The sequence below is a fragment of the Anomalospiza imberbis genome, chromosome 11 (assembly GCF_031753505.1).
Source record: "Anomalospiza imberbis isolate Cuckoo-Finch-1a 21T00152 chromosome 11, ASM3175350v1, whole genome shotgun sequence".
Taxonomy (NCBI): domain Eukaryota; kingdom Metazoa; phylum Chordata; class Aves; order Passeriformes; family Viduidae; genus Anomalospiza; species Anomalospiza imberbis.
The window spans coordinates 10,862,224-10,881,834 of NC_089691.1; the positions used below are offsets into that span (position 1 = coordinate 10,862,224).

The window sequence follows — 19,611 nt, forward strand, 5'->3', positions numbered from 1 at the left end:
CTACTGAAAATAATCTTATGCTTCTTTAACAATTAGACACTTGATAAGATCTGTAAAATTATGCTCCTAGTGGTATCACAAGTAAAAGAATGTCACAGTTCTTTGTGACTCAGGAAAAAAGGAAACCATAACGGAACGTAGGAGACCTGTAAAAGAGCTTTTCTCTGCTATTGTTTACACTCCCTAATTTTATGACAAAAAGGCTTCCAAAAATTTCACAAATTACTTTTGCTGTTTGGCAACATGTATGAAATTGAGTTTGATGTTTCCTAGTGGACATCAGTTCAGCAAAGCGGTTTAGAAAGGAGTGTTTGCTCTAATATCTGCAAATAAAAATAAGTATGTTCAGTGACTTACTATGCTAGAAGGTAGAATTTGATAATGTTGTTTGTAGTGATTATAATAGTCCTATTTTTGGTTATAATACTTAGGTTGGCAGCAACTTTTCTCTTCCTCTTGAGACTATTTATGGGCCTTCCCATTTTGTTCTCACGAAACCATTAAAAAATATCTGTGCAATGAATCATTTGCCCTTTTAATTTTTATGAAGAGCCTATAAACCCACAGTTTTGTTTAAGTTTTTTTTTCAGAGACCGACTTCATGTGCCTGACTTTGTCCTAAAAAGGATCTGATTTGCCTCAGAAAGGTTTTCAAGTGGACTTGTTATGCAGCCATATAATTAAGGAAGAGTGAGAACATTTTTGATCTGGCGGCTGTTCGGAATGCAGAAACGGCCGCTGGAAAAGGCAGCAGTCTTGTTGAAATTTACAAAAGAAATTAATGGAACAGGAAAATTAGGAGACTTCTGGTTGCTGTAGATTTCTCCAAGCATTTTCCATCAAAATTTTTGAGTGCATTCAGGATTTGATTTAAGTTTCTACAAGTCAGAATTTGGCAAGGAGGGGAAGGGGGGAAGCTGTGACAGATTAGTTGGCTTTGTTTTTTCCCCCACACGGTAAATGACTTTATTAGCCATTCATAACAGTTCCCTGGACACTTCTGTTTAAACAGGCTGTTTGTGACTACTTATTGCAAAGTTAAGGGCAGGTAAATGTTAAACAGATGGAAAGGAGCAATACATGTCATTGGAAGACGGGTAATCTTGTTCTTACCAATGTTCCTGTGTTTTCACAGTAGTTACAAGACTGATCCATGGAATCTTAGTAGGAAATGTTTTCAGCTGAGGATTTGCTGAATAGTGGTGATTTACATAAGAAATTTTGAAAATCAGCAGTGGTCTATAGGCTCAGAAAGTTTGGGAACCATTGTTTAATGTCAGAATAACCAGATACTTTATTTTAAATATATAGTTTCCTTCATGTGAGTCTTATGAAGCAAAAAAAATCTCAGGGTTGTAATTTTTGTCTGACTTCAGCAGAGTACCCTGAAAATTATCTTCTGAATAACCTGAGAAATCCTGCAAAATTCTGAAGGTGAACTTTCAGAAGTGAGGCTTGAAGAAATACCAGGCTGCTCATAAAGTTTCTTCCACAGGCCAGGCACATACAGATAAAGGATCAGTTAAGACCACAGCCTATGTGGGCTTCTGTATTATCTCTGTTACATTAAAGAAAAAAATTTAAATGGTTAAAAAAAAGTTTTTTAAACAATTATAAAATTACCATTAGAGCCAATGTTAAGGGAAGCCTCACTCTATTTGTGTGGAAAACAAGGTGGTATTAATTGAGAACATTTCTTAAAGTGTGGCACACAAACTGATCACAGATTAAAATTTTCCATGAAATGGAAAAAATGAATGAGGAAGAAAAAATGCTGTATTTGACCTTTACGTTTTTATTTAATTCTTTCTGGCACCTTGTTGTAATTAATTATAAGTCCTCAGCCTTCTCTGAGGACAGTTAGTCATGATGTGAATTTGCTTCTTAAGGGAACTGATTCTAAGCATGATGATATTTAGTAGTTTTATTGTTTGTAAATAGGGCAATCCTACTCACTGAAGAAGTACTTTTCAAAACTAGAATTAGCACCAAAAGTATATTTGCTTTGAACTGCAAGACACTTAATTTTCAGTTTGGGTAAGACTAAAAAGTGAATATTTTCTTGTTCTTATATTTCTTGGCTTTTGATTTAGAAACATGTCGGGCACATGGAAATTCCCCTTTTGTGTTGATGTAGGAAAGAGTTTACCTCTCATCTCTTTTGAAGCAGTACTGTCTTTTATGATGTGTGTTTTCATTGACTAGGAAACACTGCCACCATAAAAGTTCATTTAGGGTGTCTGTTGTTGGATTTAGGACACTGCTTCTTTATCAGGAGTGATTTCAGCATAATTTGTCAACTTCCTCATCCATTTCTTCTGAAAAGTCTCATTAAAGAGGGCTGAAAGTCTAATTGCTCTAAATCTTTATCCATGAGAAGCTAAGAACAAAACATGTTCAGTAAAGAGAAGCTTGGATTTAGAGCTAATAAACCATAAAACAAAGTATTTGGATGAAAGATGTAGTGCTCTCTGTTCTTTCTGCTCTCATAATTTCCTTCTGAAAAAGTCTAAAAGCACATGTGTGTTCTCAGCTCTGCTCAAACCCACCAGTTCATTACTGTGAGAGCAGGAAAAACAGCCCCTTACAGAGATGCAGTATGAAGACTTTAGCATGATTTGCTAAACAATTTTCTTAATTAAGAGAATGAGGAAAAAATCTATAATTACTTTATTGATAGCATATACAGCCAAATGTGAATGTCAAAAGTATAATGATGAGCTAAATTCTAGATTCTTTTTATTTTTTTCCTTATTAATGCAAAGTCCAGACAAACCAAAGTCATATTTTTTCTAAGCCTTTACCTTAAATCCATGTGGTCTATAGTTGCAGACATTTATTGACCAGGTAACTGTGTAAGCCTTTTTTTTCCACCCTCTCCCATGATACACAGCCGGAATTCTTTCACCAATTTCCTTCCTTAACCTTTCTCACCAAACAAGATTTACATCAAGTTTTAGCCCTCTAACTATAGAGTTTATTAGTGCTGCTTGTGCCTGCTGAAGGATCAGTTTGTGCACAGACACGGCTTAAGGAAAATCTAGTAAATCAGAGTTTGCTGGATGTTGTTCCTGGCTTTGCAGATGCCTGCAGGCTGGGGTGTTCCTGCATCTAATTTCTAGATGTGTGCCCATTAGAGGACACTGCTCTTAGTAACAGATACTTAATACTTAGTTTTCCTCTTTTAAATTCTTCCAAAACTTCAGCTGTAAAAGCATTTAATTTGTCTGTGACTACGAGTCATCTCTTGTAAGCCTGAAAGGCATTTAAGATGTGTTTTAGCTAATACAAAACATATGGGGAAGAGCAAATGTTTTTATTTAGCGTTTAAATAATGTGCATACATTTATGATCATATTAAAGATATACCTAATATTTTAAGATATAGTTAAAAAAAAAATCAAGTGCAATATTTATCTTAGTATTTACTAACGCCACTGAATGAAATAAGGAGGTTGGAATTTTCTTCTTTTTCTTAATTTTTTTTAGGAAATTTCCCTAAATTTTTCCTTTCCTTGATGGTCCCCAGAGGGAGAGAGGGAGGCTGAGCCTGGCGATGCGGTGGGTGGGTGGCAGTAGTGAATCATGGAATAGCAGTTCTTGCCTGAGCCTGAGACAGGCTTAGGGCAGCTTCCTTTCGAAAGAGTCAAGTTGTAAACACAGTCAAGGATCGTCTTAGGCTTTTGTTGTTCCTTGTTTTTGTCAATACAGAAGTCCTTGCCAACTTATACAGTGTTTTTTAAAACTCTCTAATTCTTCCTTGTTAGTTTTGGTTTTATATTGCATGTTATGTGTAATGAATGCTTTAAGGTCTGCATATGTTTTACTACTTTAAAAAGTATATTAATATTTTTTCTAATATTTGCCTAATCCAATTTTGAGTTTACTTTAACTAACTTCTGAAGATTTGAGTAAAAAGTTGCCAGTCATCACATAGCAGTGCAAATTAAGCTGTTGTACAAATTTATGATTCAAAGAAAATGTTCTTTCATCAGATGAATTGCAGGGTGCACAATCAGAGACTGAGGCTAAGCAAGAAATTCAGCAACTGCACAAGGAGCTGATTGAAGCCCAAGAGCTAGCTAGGACAAGTAAGCAAAAATGCTTTGAACTTCAAGGTGAGACCCAGATCAACTTGGTTCTGTAGGATATTCATTAAAATTGTATATATCAGGTAGTTCAATATATGGTTTCATAGTACTGAATACATGCTTGAACTCAGTATATTTCATCCTTATTTCAGTTAGATAATGGGTGTAATTGAATGTCTTCAGTGGTAACTCTTTGTTAGATCATCCTATTGGCTATGTAGCTCTATTGTTTTTAAGAGGAAATACTATAGTCCAGTTTAACTGCATATTGTTCAGTGTTCGTTAGGGGTTGTATTTACAGCCTTTTTGTTTTCCTTCCTCTCACACCAGTTTGTATATAGCACACACAGTTTTCAGATCAGGCAATGGATTATATCAATTTCTAATTAATTGTAATACTACCACAATAATGGAATGATGTCTTAGTATTAACTTTTATTAAACTACTTACAGAGTTTTACTACCTTTGATAACTTCCTGAAGTAATATGTTTGTTTAATCTTTTCACTTGAGAGATTGTGACTAAAATTAATTACACAGGTGAAATTCATGCTACTAACAAAAACTCTTGGGCACATTTTCACTTTTATTTGTAGCTCTCTTGGAAGAAGAGAGAAAAGCATATAGAGTGCAAGTTGAAGAATCCAACAAGCAAATAAATGCTCTGCAAGGTAGGAACTTTTTTACCCCACTCTTTAGGGAAACTATATAGTTTTGACTGTTTCTGTGGCATCATAGTCACTAAGAGGAAAATGTGTAATTGAATGTATGTTTTAAATCTGATTTCTTTCACCATATCTTTGAATGTTGTTGTGGAATGTTTGCTTTAAATTCCTAGGGTTGTAATAGTAACTTAAAAATGCAAACGATGTAATCTGTAATAGGTACTTCTTCTTCATCTCGCTTTAGTCTTTCTCAGTTCTGAATGATCCAGGGACTCTTACTGTGACTGCCTTCAGAGCACTCAGAAGCTTTAGGTGTTTTTGTGCTACTCAGTGGCACTCAGATCCTTATAGGATCCTCTTAAAGAAATTTCTCATACAGATCCACATCCAGCATCAGAGTATGCAATAAAGTTGCTGCAACAGAGCCTTTTTGAAGGCTGTCCATGCCTTTTTGAAAATTGATATAATCAATCGTGCTCTTTTCAGCCCAAAATGCATACAGCAGGATGTAATCCCATGAATTACATAACTTCTGAGTCACATGTTCTGTATCACATTAACTTGCATATGAGTGAGCTCATTGGTCCAAGAGTCTGTCAGTCTATGCAGCCTTAAGGTCAAAAAAGGCTATGTTACATTGTAATTTCCTTAGAGCAAGTGCTACTTTGAAGAGCTACTCAGCCATTTATTATTACAAAATCAGGAGCTTCATCCTTGGGGTCTTTGTCAGCATATCATTTGCTTTGGACCCAAAAATGTCTGGAAGGCAGATGAGCAGACAGGTAGGTGGACTGACTTTTTTAGGCAGTCAAAATAGCCCTAGAAAATTATTGTCTGGGCAGTAGTTTGTTGGGTAATGTGGTATTTGTCATACACTAGTTACCCTGAAAAACTTCTGTAATAGCTCTGTTTTAGGTGACTTCAGCAAAGAATCTTTAAGTTTTCTGTCATTGCTCTTGTGCAAAAGAGAAGCTTAAAGAATACTGATCTTCAGAACAAGAGCAGCAATTTGATTTTGAGTGTTATCTTGTTAATAATGAGAATTCTCCAAGTAGTGAATGCTGTAAGAAAAATTAGAAAATATTTGACAGTTATTTCTATGCACAAAAAAAAAAAAAAATTCCTCCTAAAAAGAGAGAATGAAAGTAGAAACTTGACAGAGCCAGACTTAATTCCAGGAGTACTCTTCTCAATTCAGTACCTTTTTGTTTTCTGGATCCTTCTCAAGAGAGGTCTTGCTAATGTTTCCTCCTTTCTCTGTTGTAGTTCAAAATGTTCTAATGTTCACTGTGTGCTTTGCTGCTTCCCAAACTTTTAGGGTGTGACACATCTCACAGTTTGGGACAAGCTGTCAGGATTCTCCCTTGGCAGCCCCTGTGAACTGCAGGGGAGAAAAAAAAAACTGGCAGCTTTATGAAGTAACATTTCTAGAAGTATTTTCAGGGAATCAATGTTTTAGCCCAACCAGTATTGTTGGCTTTGTTTGTGATAGAGAAGAGAAAGTGCCAGAGAAGCAGCTGAGGTCGTGTCTCTACGTGTCAGGTTCATTAGATGAACACATAGGTAGAGCAAGGAAATTCAAGTAACTTGTTGCTCCGTATTTAAAAAAGTGAAAGAAGCAAAGCATTCAGTTCAGATGAGGTAATGGCTTACATAAATGAGAGATGTAATGGAAGTTTTCTTTCTAATTGTCCTCTGAAATTATATCCAATGCTTCAGAAACCATTCCCATATTGTTAGTAGTAACTTTCCTGTATAAGTTATTTCTACAACTCCACCTAATTTAGAAGTCATGTGTCTCTCTGGATTTTCAGTCCAAGGCTCTGCTTGTTTTCAGGCCTGAACATATAAAGGGAGAGTTGTTCATCAACAGCATGCACAAGATAAAAAAAACACATTTCTTTGAAATGCTGCCAGCACCAAGAAGTAGGAGTTTAGCTTGGCTTGATGAAGAAAATACTATCAGGAAGATATGGTTTGCATTCCTTTGCTCAGGCACCTGCTGTATTAGCAAGCTGTGGTTCTTCGTGTTTTAGTGCATATTGTTTTGGTAGGTTCAAGGCTTCTAATGTAAGATACATGGAAAGGGAATTGTTGATGCATCATGTGGTTTTGTACTGTCAGGTTGTTCTCACCCACTGCTTCATTTGCTTTCTGTTAGTATAAGCCCATAGAAATAATTTTCAAACAAGGTCATAGTTAAGACTAATTTTGCTCATATTTCTTTCAAAATCAATCATGCTGCAAATATTTTTGCTATGGAACAGATACACTGTTTCATCTTACACAGAATTGCCATGAAATTAATTTACTATTGTCTATAACAGCTCTTAGGTATTACAGTGTATAATAACTACCATAGTTTTTCCCATTATGTCTTTTTCCTTCAAAGTGAGGAATTGGGTCATTCATAGGTTCTTTAGTGTACTTAATGAGATAAATGTCTTGCTGGAGCCTGTTTAGAGGAGGGCACAAAAAAGGGGATTCTTTTTCTTCTTCATTGCACATCAACTATGTTACATCAACAAAGTTTCTAGATTGTACCAGTGTATGAATTCTTTCTGTATTGCTGCATATGTAGCTACTGAAAAACATCAAGTAAAATTGTCATGGAGGTGCAAGTCTCTTTTGAGTAGCTCTGATGCTCTATCAGTTTACAGCAAGACTCACTCACATTCTTCCTGTCATGTTCTATAATGGATTGAGATGACAAAAATAAATACAAGTAACCTAGGAAGATTACTCAGCCTTGGTTATCCTCCCCATGCTTTTCACTGTCCTTGTTTTGCCCTTTGGTTCTGAAACATACAACTTTAAATCTGTAATTTTGACCCTCTTATATTAGTTTTCCAAGTGCTCTTAAAAATTTTACCTTTTCTTCTCAGAGTAATTTTTCATTAATTCAATAATTGCTTTTCTGCATGTTAAAATCAGTGAAATACATTTTTTTTAAAAAAGTGAAATAGAACAACAGCAAATTAAGCACTTTGCTCCCATCAGTGTTATAACTCTAGTTCTCTTGTTCTTTCATACTTCCCTTTCTTCTGCACTGTACTTCTTTTTTAACTGTTTGCACTGGATTCTATTTGTGTATGTTTTTATGAAAATTGTGCTCAAGATGTCTTTAGTAATGAAAGGGTTTTAGATGGGAATAATTTATAAGGTTTGCTTCATGCAGGAATGTCAAGTAGCCTCATGCGTAAGTGACTGCTGCACATTTACAGTAAGCTGTAAATGCTAAAGGACCTTCTTCTAGCTCAGTAGCTCATGGTGCAGCCGTCCCTTTCAATGTAAAATTCACCTTGGGCTTTTAAAAATGCTTTTTGCAAAAGCAAAGTGCATTTCCTCTACTGCATGTTGAGAACAGAGTAGAAATTATTCTGTCTCAAATATTTATAGACATCACAAGTTAACTGCTGAACAGGCAAACATTTCCAATGTAGCTTTGCGAATGTTTGGCTTGTGACAGAAGCTTTCTTGCTTTTCCTCTTTTCCCTGAAAGCCCCAATGTCCTTGTCCTCTAATACTTCTTTTGCTTACAGTCATGTTGGATATAAATCTTGGTTTTAGATTTTGGAAAGTTGCTTTGGTATCACACACACAGCACAGCCTTGTCTAAGAAAGCTTTGTCCAGACATAATTTTTGTTTCTTTTGATTCTCTGTATTACATGGCCCACATACTTGACTCTTAAGGGTACAGCATTTGACAGGATAAATATATTTTTTCAATTGCATTAGGCTTCTTTAGTCCTGTTAAATATCAGTGTGTTGAGAAAGAGAGGTAAGGATTTTAGATTTTTTTGTAAATACAGTTTGAAAAAAATATCAACATGAATGTCTGCTTTCCAGCTCAGTTGCGAAGGTTACAAGAAGAAATTGAGAATCTTCGCAAGGAAAAGGAGAATGAAATTTCAACTACTCGAAATGAACTAGTCAGTGCTCAAAATGAGATTCTGTCACTTCAAAAAGTAGCAGCAAAAGCAGCCTCAGAACGAGACACAGATATTTCTACCTTGCAAGCTGAGCTGCAGACGGTGCGAGCAGAGCTTGAACGGTGGAGGAAAGATGCCTCAGATTATGAAAAAGAAATTGTCAATCTGCAATCCAGTTTTCGGCTCAAATGCATGCAGTGTGAGGAGCAGCAGAGGGAAGAGGCCTCTCGCCTGAAAGGTACCTGTTTGAAAGGATGCCACAGAGCATGGCTACCCGAGCATGCTGCTCGCTGTGGTGAATGCCAGCTACTCAAATCACTGTTTGTCCCTTTGCAGTCATTTACTCTGTGTGTGTGTGCGTGTGTGTGTACACGCACGCGTGTGTGTGTGTACAGAGGCTTGCGGTGTTAGCAAAGACACTTTCCATGCTTCATTAAACAGTTATTGTCAATTATGCCTAAATTAACTTAGGTACTCTTTGATATCAGTAGATCAAGTGTAATTCCACTTAGAAGAGATGGAAAACTTTTACAGTTTGAAGGATTCATATTGCCAAAACATTTCCAAGAGGACCTGTGTGACTTCTCTGTAGTTTAAGCCCATTAAGGGGGAGCTCCTGGCTTTAATTCTACCTAAGTGTCACTAAAGCTTATTGCTTTAAATATTCTTTTCCTTGTAACAGAGGCATGGTATTAGTGATTCTCTTGCTATTTTCAAACCTTGGAAATTATTTTTTCAAATATGCTTTTCTACCACTGATTCTAAAATACTAGAGTTGACCCATAAAAAGACTGTTTTCTACTTCTTTGTACTTTAGAAAAAGCTTTAATGAAAAAAAGTAACTTGTCTGGCACGGGGTCATAAACCTCATAACAGTAGAAGATAATGTCATGTTTTACAGGTGGTCATGAAAGAATTCATGTGACACGATTACAAACAAGAATATTTGAGATTTATGGCTGATACCAGCTTTTCCTCCATTTAGCTGGTGTTCCTTGAAGCAGTCATGAAATAATTTTACTGAATTAAATTAATTTATTCCTTGCAGATGAACTTGAAAAGTTGAAGGCAGAGTGGATTGCTCTGGAAGCTGAATGTGTTAAACTGAGGAAGGACAATACTTCACTTACATCTGAACTTCAGCGACAAGAGAAGGAGCTTTCTAGGTAAGGGCACAAGTTTTGTCTGGGGGGTACCACAGCAGCTGAAGAGTTTTGTTGGTGGTGGTTTGTCCTCCCAAAAAAGATACTAAATGTTAATTATACACAGCAAGCTGTGGACATATATTTAAAAGCAAGACCATGGCCAGCCTTTTGTATCAGTACTCTGTCTAAGGAGTCTGTATTTCTATGATTGCTCTAAGCTGATATTTACACATCAAAACCAATGTGTTAAGCTTTCAAGGGTGAAAAGTGCCAATCTGTGTAAATTTAAAATGCATAAGGAATCAATTGGATTTTGTTTTTCAGCTCTCAGAAGCAGAGTTTAGCACTAAGCAGCGATATAAGTGTTCTTGAAATGTCTCGGAAGGAACTTGAAAATCAGATGGGATCTTTGAGAGAAAAACATCAACGGGATGCAGCCAGTCTGAAAACTCAACTCAGTGAAGCTGAAAGTCAAGCAAAAGATTTTCAGAAAGAGGTAACATGAAATATTTCCTTTTTGCAAGAATGTAATGCCCAATGACTGACCTTTTTAAGCTAAAAGAAAAGGGACTTTTGATTCTTTACTTTTTCTAGTAAATATTTTTTTCATATGTTTATTGCAAGCAGTTTAAATGCTAGCTATGAAAATATAAACTGGGAGTCAAATCTAAAATGGAAGACTTCAGGTAAATGCACGTGTTCTTTGAGAACTTCCTAAATTTTACTTACCTACATTACTGTAGTGAACTTACTTTTAAGATGTTAGACAGGTAAATCATTATTCAGAGTCTCCATGAGCATCATGGTCCAGAGTTTCTTTAGCTGTTATGAGTCAAAGTTAATTTTCACAATCTAATCTTCCCAGTTAGATTTAAACTCTTATTTGACAATGGGACTACATATGCTTTACCAAGATCTTTTATCTTAGTGCATTTGTAAGTGCATAGGGAAGAGTCGGCATTCTGAGCATGTATTTAATCTGCCTGGCCTCAAAGGTTATGTCTGGAAGAAGGCCATAGTCTCCAACACTTACTTGCTTCCTCTTATGAGCATTTTGAATGTTTCCCCAGTCACTGCTCTTCTTTTGCAGTCCTTTTGTTTGGTCCATGGTTAATTCATCCATGTCACATTCCTTAGAATTCTCAGAATCTGAAAATCCCAGTTGTCTTAATCTCTGTTTTGTAGTGAATGCCAGTTCTGAAGGTCATTGGTTCTGTCCTTCCTAAGCCCAGTCAGGAGGACTGCTAGAATAGGAAAAATGGAATGTGGGTTTGAAAAAGGAAGAGCTACCCATTCTGTAGGAACATGTCACATTCACCCAGTACTGTTTGTACTTGACCCACACTGAGGATTATGGTATGACAGGCATGATATTTTTTTTAATGCCTGCCTTGCTCTTATGTTTGAATTTGCTGTGTGGGAAGAGAGTGTTGAATTTTGCACCTATTAGAGGGATGTAGGTATGTAAGCTGCAGCCTAGATGTAAGACCACTATTCAAATGTGAAGTATTCCTTGTTCCCCTATTTCTTGTTTAATCTCTTGTCGTTTTTACAGTCCTTTCCAATATGATAATGAATAATTGGTACAAGAGATTAATTAAGACTTTGCATTTACTTTGTATTTCCTTGGGTTTAGTGGTCCTAGCCCTGCCAAGCTGGGCAAAAAATTTTAATTTAGAAAAAAAGGAAATCTAAATTCTACTCTGCTTTTATGAAAAGAGAGTGCACTGATGCAAGGTGAGTTAGTCTAGGCAGATGACAACAAAGGGAGCTGTGTGCTAAACAGATGTCAGCATGTGGTTGGTATCCAAGGGTCCACAGATTGTTCTCTCTTTGTCTTTAGTATGAAAGAACACAGACTGTGCTCTCGGAGCTGAAGGCAAAGTATGAGGTGGCTGAGCAACAAAACCAGTCACTCACGGAGGAGCTCAAACAATGTAAAGAGAACCTGAAGCTGTTACAAGAAAAAGGAAACAATGTAAGTCTGTACCAAATGTGTGGGGAAGTCAGGTTACACCACTGGCATTCCTGTTGATTGAAGGAATATGGAAGAGTCAAATAGAAAAGGATGGACTTAAAAAAAAAAAACTGGGTACCATATTATGCAAAATTCCATTCTGGTCCTACCTGTGCAGATTTGCAGACCATTACACTGTTACAATTGCACATGAACGTTAAGTGTACAGTTGCTTGACAGTTTTAAGTATGTCCTTAGATCCTGCTCTCTTGAAAACATGTTGCTTAAATACTAGTGAGCCATAAGTAAAATTTTCATATTTGAAAGAATGATACAGGGGTAATAGCTGACAAATCTGTATCCAAATGAACTGAGTAAACCTTCTCAAGCTGCTGTCATTTTATAGTATTGATTACAGTGGATGTTCCCACCTTACTCTTGCTTATGCTTCTTAACCATGGTTATTTCTGGTGGGCTCATGCTTTAAACAGTACAGTTAAACTGTCCTTTCTATTCACTAATGAAAATAGTGCTTTCTGGTTTTCAATTTATTTCAGAGGTTATATCACTAGAACTGAGTTGTCAGCTAGAGACAACTTTTTATTTTACTGAGATTTTGAAATCTTCCAAACATTAAGGGTGTGGCAGACAAATTATAAGGTGCTCATAGCTTTAAGGTCCCTTACTACCCTGGGGGGGACTGGTTTTGCCTTCTTGTACTGCCTCTGTGGCCAGTGCTGGCTGAACAGCTCCTGTAATGCACAGTACAGAACAGGAGGATAATGAATGCTTTGTAACAGACTTTAGCAAACTATTTCTCTGACTACAAAGAAAGTTTTACAGGTCCTATCCTCTAAATCAGCTGGCTGCTGGATGCCTAAAGTTTGTATGAATATCTTTGCCATAATTAATTCTTGAATATAAACCTTAAAAATCATGGAGCTGTCAAAGATGTAAAGAATTCAAAGCCTTTCTCACTTTTTTCAGACATATTTTCAGGAATATGATTTCATCATTCGCTTGGAACCTGATTCTTGCTTAGGATTTTTCTGCAGTGCTCAGATAATGCTGAGTTACTTGACTTACTTAAAGCAGAAGTCAAAAACAACCACACTAAAACCCCACCCCATTTTAATAGAAGAGATCACACTGAATAAATAATGGTGAATGTGAGACTTTTCTGCTCTGTTAAAAACATTAATCTCAGAATCAAAATGATCAGTGGAAGAGGGGGCAAACTAAAGGGTTGAAGTACTGTGAACGAAATTGGAGCACCTGATGAAAGTGAAAAAACTGAAAGGAAATTTTAGGGAGAATTAGAGGTGAGTATTTAAGTGAAAGCAGAGACCACAGCAGTTGCCAAAATCTACTTGCAGAAGAGGAGTTAATTGTGACAGTTGAAACCTGGAGGTCAGGGTGTGATGAAGAGCATCCTCCATATAAGGGCAAACTCACTGCTCACCAAACATTACTCACAGTCAGTAATGTAAAACATATCCATCTTGGGGATTGTTTCAAACATCATGGATACTGGGCTGAGTTCCAAGGTCAAATTTTTCAAGTACCATTGCCCCCTTATGCTGGAATCATTATCTGCTACTTCATTTCTGAGGACAAAAAGTGACTTCCCACTGTGGGATTTGTTCATTTTTGCAGCCCGTCTGTGTCTGAGCTTGCATATCTTCATATTCTAAAAAAAGATGTACAATTTTATTGAAGCATGCACTTAAATGCTCCTTGACAATAGGGAGATTTGTTATGTATTGATAAGTTTGTGAGGGGAAAATCTAATAATTTGGAGATGCTCTCATTGAATGTGATGGGTATTTATCATTGGTTTCATTTGCCAAGAATGTGTATAACTTAGAAAAAGAAATCTATAGAAGTTCAGTGAATCATTGAATGTTAGAAAAGACAAGGCTTCTGCACTCTATTTGGGATGTCATTTAAATATTAGGTTTTAATATTTAAGTTTTACTTTTAACAAAGATTGCAGTGTTGTGTTTTTGAAATGCTTAGCGGTGTGGTGTTTGCATGCTTGTAGCCACTGGTTACTTCCTGATGCGCTTTACACAACAGATTTAATGATGTGAATGGTTTGAGACATCAGCTGCTCTGGTTGATTTAAACCTCTGGCACTTTTGAACACTGCTGTGATTATTTCTGCCAACAGGCTTTCTGTGGGAAGGTGGCACTGTGATTCGTGGCACCTGTGACACAAAAATAATCTTGCATGAAAAAGTCTTCAATAGTTACACATGATTTTTCTGTTAAGTATTTGCCTTGATTGAAAAAAAAATTAATTGAACAAGACTAGAATATCTTCTAATATTCCCATGTTTTGAACCCTATTGGAGGTACTATGAATTAGTAATTCCTACAAATTCATAACAGGATGAGATTTTACATACTAATCACAATGTTTTAGAAAATTTAAGCGTGAATTTATAATTTATTTATTTGACTGAACAAAATCAAGGTAGCTTCAGCACAAACAGTTTTAAAAATATTTGGCATGGTTTGACCTTAACCTCTGTGTGTCTTTGTGTGTGCACAAATATATAAAGTAGGATACAGAGAAAGCAGATGTCTTCCAAGGAGAGATTTAAAAGCATTTAGGTCCATTTTTGCTTTTAATTTTTCATATCACAAATAGAGGCTGTTCCATCCAGAATGTGCAGTAGTTTCCATGAGTAGAACACAGCTGAGGAAAAGTGTGGATGGTTCTGAGGAGGCCATAAGCTGGATGAACCCTACAGTCTAGCCAGCTGCTGGTTTGGCCCAGTTGCAGCATTTGATCAATTTTCAAATTGCATTTGGTCACAAGGCTGCTGACCTGACAGAGATGCTGAGCTTTGTGGTATCTCTGATAGAAACGTGCTTCTCTGCTTTTCAGTAACTGGGTGTGGATTGTACAGTCGCGTTACAATCTCACGGAAATGTCTGAACTACTGGGTTTGCCTGTGGACATAGCTGTAATTGATTCACTAACGGAGGAAAAAAGATTGTTTTTCCAGAGGCTGGTGATGGAAAATGGAAAAGGCTAACTAGCAAAGAATGAAGAAGTAGCTGGAAAATCCAATATTTGGTGTGAGTCTGTCTCTCAAGAAATCCAAATAGGATTTCCTCTTACTTAGAAAAACTAAAACCAACTATAAATAAGATACAGGCAAATCAGTTTAACATTCGTATTTTTTTCAAGTGCTAAATTCCAAGTTGTGACAAGAGGTTTCTTGGAACATTTTCTGCTTACTTCCCTTTATTTTTAAACATCCCTGTTCATTTGAGTAGAACGGTGTACTAACTTTGTATACCAGATTAGATAATGCTGTAATGTGTTAGATGTCTTTAATACATTTCACTTAAAACAAAACTTACTGACTTATTTTCCCCTCTCTAAATCATCTTTACCTGATTGATTTATAGCACAAAGTGATTTTTAATATCCCTTCCCTTCTTTAGCCTTCCATATTACAACCCGTCCCAGCCGTATTCATCGGCCTAATCCTGGCTTTCCTGTATTGGTGTTACGGCCCATTGTGGTAGCGAAAGGTACAAGCACTACTGTTCAGTCAATGTATGTTTGTCCCTCACCTGTTTGTGCCATTTCTGTATCAAATAGTGCATGGTGAAATGCTCACAGGTATTTCTTTACCTGAAGCAAACCCTTCATTTAATATGCCATTCTGTTGACACTGACGAGCTGAGCAATCCACTAATCATTTAACATCTCTGTGATTTCTTTAATTCTAACAATGAATTTTGTTCTAACTGGTGCTTGAACGTGCCTCTTCTAACTCGGTCTCGGTTTGTCTTTAGCAAATGGGCTGCTTTTTGCACAATGCTGCGATGCTAGGGCTTGTAAGAAAACTTAATTGCTTAATTAACTATGAAAAATGAAGAGTTTGCCTCTAATAATAAAATTCAACAAGCTTTGGTTCCTATCTATGGACTAAGAAATTCCTCTCTGGCTCTAAACACTTTAATTTTTCTCACTATTGCTGATGGAAAGATGAAAAAAAAGACAAGAAATAGGTGGTTGGTTTGTATTCTGAACTCTCAGCTTGCATTTTCTCTTGTCTCTCAGTGTGTCCTCCTCTTAAAATGCCATTGTTGTCATGCAATGTTGTGACAGTCTGTTAAAAATGGTGTTGTTAGGATCTGCTACAAACTAAGTCACAGATCTGGATTTAAACGGTCAAAAGTTAAAGATGTGCATAAACCTCTGTCTAGCCTTGACCTGGCACGGGCGATGTTTTAAACATCTCAAGCCTTGGCATGTTCAGTGGCAGATTTCTCTGAGGTGTGTGCAGTACCAAACCTGGAGATGCGGAGCTGCCAAGAGTCCTCCGGCCGGTCCTCGGTCACGAAGAGCTGTGGAGTTCCCTGTGCTAGAGGCACAGGGTTTGCTGTGGTGCTCCAGGTCAGGACTAGCCTGCAGCAGGGCTCCTGGGTTGCACTGTAGTGATGCCTATCAGCAGGTACTCAGGACTTGCAGGAACCACGAGGTAAACTGATTAGTATGAACTAGAACAAATATGATATTGATTTCTTTTTTCTCTCCACACAGAGACAATGGCCTTGGATGCCTGTGATGGCAGCTTTGGTTGCTGTAACAGCCGTGGTGCTGTACCCAGGCCTAACCAGAGCTTCTCCATGAGAACTGTTGTTGAATCCATACACCGTCCTCCCTTTAGAAGCTGGCAACATTCATATACTGAGGGAAAACAGATTAATTCTCTTCCTTTTTACCTCTTAATACAGCACAGCTCTGCGTGAGAACAGCAGTAGGGTCATTTGCTTTAAACTGTATAAAATGTATCTGTCTATAAAGAGGGAATAAAATTGTGATTCATCATTCTGTGAGCAACATTTTTGCTTACAACTTCATGCAAGTTTTAAATTAGTATGTTGGGATTCTGAATACTATAATGGTGGCCTAAAGCAGGCTTCTTGGTACCAAATTATTTATAATGGCTAGGGTTGTGGACACTGACTTTAGAATCTAATTGCTAGACTTAAGATGAAAATACTGATTTGGACATCCAAGCCAAGTAACCTTGCAGATACTTGGGAAACAGATGCAGTGTGCTCAGTGCCTTTCAGTATGATCTATTTTTTTTTAAACTAGTGTATCATTTTACTTGCTGTTAGTCACTGAGCTGTTGGGAACAAGACTTAAGAAAACTTCTCTTACTACGCCTTTCAAAGGAAGCATATTTTTCTTTCATAAGGATTGCTTTATTAATGGGTGTTGGGAATAAACACAATTCATGTCCAGCCTTAAAGAGATAGAGATACTGATGGTGAAGACCAGCCTAAAGTATTTAGTGTGCGCGTGTGCGAGTGTAAGCATGTGTGTGTTCTTGAGTGAACTAAGGTGTTTCTGGGAGCAAGTACTTGGTCATTTGATGGACATAGTGCATTGATTCAACTTTAGTTTGAATGTAATTTATTAAATTTCATATATTTAAAGAGATACCTTCTTTAAAAGTATGAATACCTTCTGACATATCTCATGTATCAGTTTATTTTTTCAGTCATTTGATACTTTCTGACTTGAGCTGGAGAAGCTCTTTAGAATAAGCTTCTGTGGACGTAACTTTATTAAGAGAACTGCTACAGTACGTCTGTGATAGCTGAGAAAATCTAGATACATCAAATACTACGAAATTGGAATCATATACCTGATGAAGTATTGTCAGGTGAAGATGATTTTAATTTGGTAGTAAAATTTTGTGGCTCCTTATCACATGGCTGTAAGTATGATGCAGTGGTCCCCATTACAAAGTTTATTTTCCTTATCTAAGTACTATAACTATTGCTATTTGCTGACTTTTGGTGGGAATCACTGTAGTTAGTGCTGAATTAAATGTAGACAGTAGTTGTCTTGTTCAGCTCAACAGTTCTGTCAAAAAAGTTTATTAAAGACTTAACTAATATGTTAAAGAATGGTAATGTAAAGTAATATGGCTCTGCTAAAGGAAACTTCAAAATAGGGAGGTAATCTCAGCAATTCAATTGGCTTTAAAGAATGTTATGTCAATTGACAGATAGTTTAAATATTTAAATAGAAATTTAGTATATAATTTACTTTGTGAGGTTTTAAGGGTCATTGTCCTCTAATAAAGGTTCTGTCTTAAGTTACATGGGATTTGCTAATGGGAGGAGTATTAGTTGGAGAAAATAGTCCACAAGTGACTTGTAGAAAATAACTATTGTCATTTAGTTCATTCATTTCATCCTTTTCATCCTTTTCAGTTGCAGGAAGCCACCCAACCACAGAACACTCGTATGCCAGTGGTACTTAGTACCTCTTGTATATAGGTTATTGCAAATATTGTTCTGAAATGCTTAACTTCAGAATTACATTTTTTTAAGTAATTAATTGTTTTAAATCTATTTTGTAAAGATATAAAAATACAATAGAATTTCTGGAGTACAGATTAAACTATTTGCACTAACACACGTGATGTGCATGATTTAATAAAATAACTTTACTCTCCCTATGCATGTTTGAGTTGAATGTCATTTGAAAACAAGAGATTCATGCTAAGTTTCTTTTGCACTAGATATTGCCACAGTTACTAGGCACAACGTCTGCAGCATGTCCAATAAGAGCAAAAGACCTTTTTTTTTACCTTTTATATCACATTTGTGCTGGTTTAAGTTTTGGTCTAGCTGATCCTTCTGTCTGTGGTTTTCAGAAGGAAGTGGGGCAGGAGAGAGTCATGGAAGGCTTGGGAGCATATTGCCATGGAGAAGGAGCAGGTGTTGGAGCTGCAGGGTGGATGTGCCCGTGGCAGGGGTGGGACGGGAGGAGAAGTGGCTGCAGGTCCTGGGCAATAGAGGAAAGCCCTGCTGGGTGGAGGGAGCCCGATGCTGCCTCCTCACCTCTTCAGCCTCTCAAACTCCTGTTTGTCCCTGTTCCAGCTGCTGTGTCTTTGGCAGTGGGTTCCCTCCCCTCCTCCCTGCTGGTAGCCTGAGGTGGTGGAGCCTTGCGGAGCCGGGGGTCCCTCCCCTCTGGCAGCAGGGAAGGTGCCAGGTTCCCTGGGGCAGCTGGGGGGGCCCTGCACCACAGCAGTTCTGCCTGGGGCTTCATTTGTCCTTGTATTAAAGACATGTTGTGTTTTCCAAAATCTTTAGCACATCAGAGAGCTGCAGATTGAGGCCCAACATGGTTGTATTAAAGGAGAAATATTTCTGATTTCCTTACATGCATGTCTGCATATTTATATTATTTACACAGGTGCATAGTACACATTTGCATGGGGGCTTGTGCTTACAAGTATACCTGTGGTTCCCTAATACAGTGCCTTTTCCAGGAGTTCTTGATATTTGCATGTTCAAATGTTGAGGAATGAGCTAAAATGCACAGTTCACTCTTCTGTTTTGAGAATCCCTGGAGAAGGGTTGGGTAAGTGGGAAGGTGCTGTTCTTCAGTGCTTTGATACTAAAACACCAAGTGGGGGTTATTTTGCAAGGACTCCTTGCACAAACCTGAGTTTTTATTGCTTTTTATTGCTTTTATTGTGTGCTCTTTTACATTCATATTTAGGTTCTTGCTTTTGTTAGGCTTGATTGGCTAAGCCTTGGAGTTACTATACCGAGCAGCTTTTCACATGTGTGAGATGCTCCACTTGTAGAACAAGTGCTCTGAGCTTGCACTGAAGTTTGAGGTTTTAAAAAGGTTCCTCAGAGTAGCAAAGTTAGAGAGTTGTTTTATTGGTTGCTAGTTCAATTTGGAGGATTTAGTATAAATCTTGGAATATCTGAACACTTCTTCAGATTTGTCCTGGTGCCTTGAGTGAGGCACCTTT

The 19,611-nt window shown here is 37.2% G+C and overlaps 1 protein-coding gene across 50 annotated transcripts in view; it reads left to right on the forward strand.

The window, feature by feature from the left end:
- SLMAP (sarcolemma associated protein) overlaps positions 1 to 19,611 on the forward strand; it is a 455,854-nt gene that overhangs the window by 421,932 nt on the left and 14,311 nt on the right. For 28 of the 50 annotated variants that reach the window (XM_068201827.1, XM_068201838.1, XM_068201837.1 and 25 more), the window contains 7 exons: positions 3,996 to 4,118; positions 4,688 to 4,762; positions 8,607 to 8,927; positions 9,738 to 9,855; positions 10,159 to 10,330; positions 11,678 to 11,812; positions 16,362 to 18,300. In XM_068201827.1, the coding sequence (XP_068057928.1) occupies positions 3,996 to 4,118; positions 4,688 to 4,762; positions 8,607 to 8,927; positions 9,738 to 9,855; positions 10,159 to 10,330; positions 11,678 to 11,812; positions 16,362 to 16,451 (1,034 nt within the window). In that variant the 3' untranslated portion in view covers positions 16,452 to 18,300. Of the gene's footprint in view, positions 1 to 3,995; positions 4,119 to 4,687; positions 4,763 to 8,606; positions 8,928 to 9,737; positions 9,856 to 10,158; positions 10,331 to 11,677; positions 11,813 to 15,253; positions 15,344 to 16,361; positions 18,301 to 19,611 lie in introns of those variants that run through there. The other 22 variants (XM_068201828.1, XM_068201869.1, XM_068201872.1 and 19 more) reach the window with 5 other exon arrangements.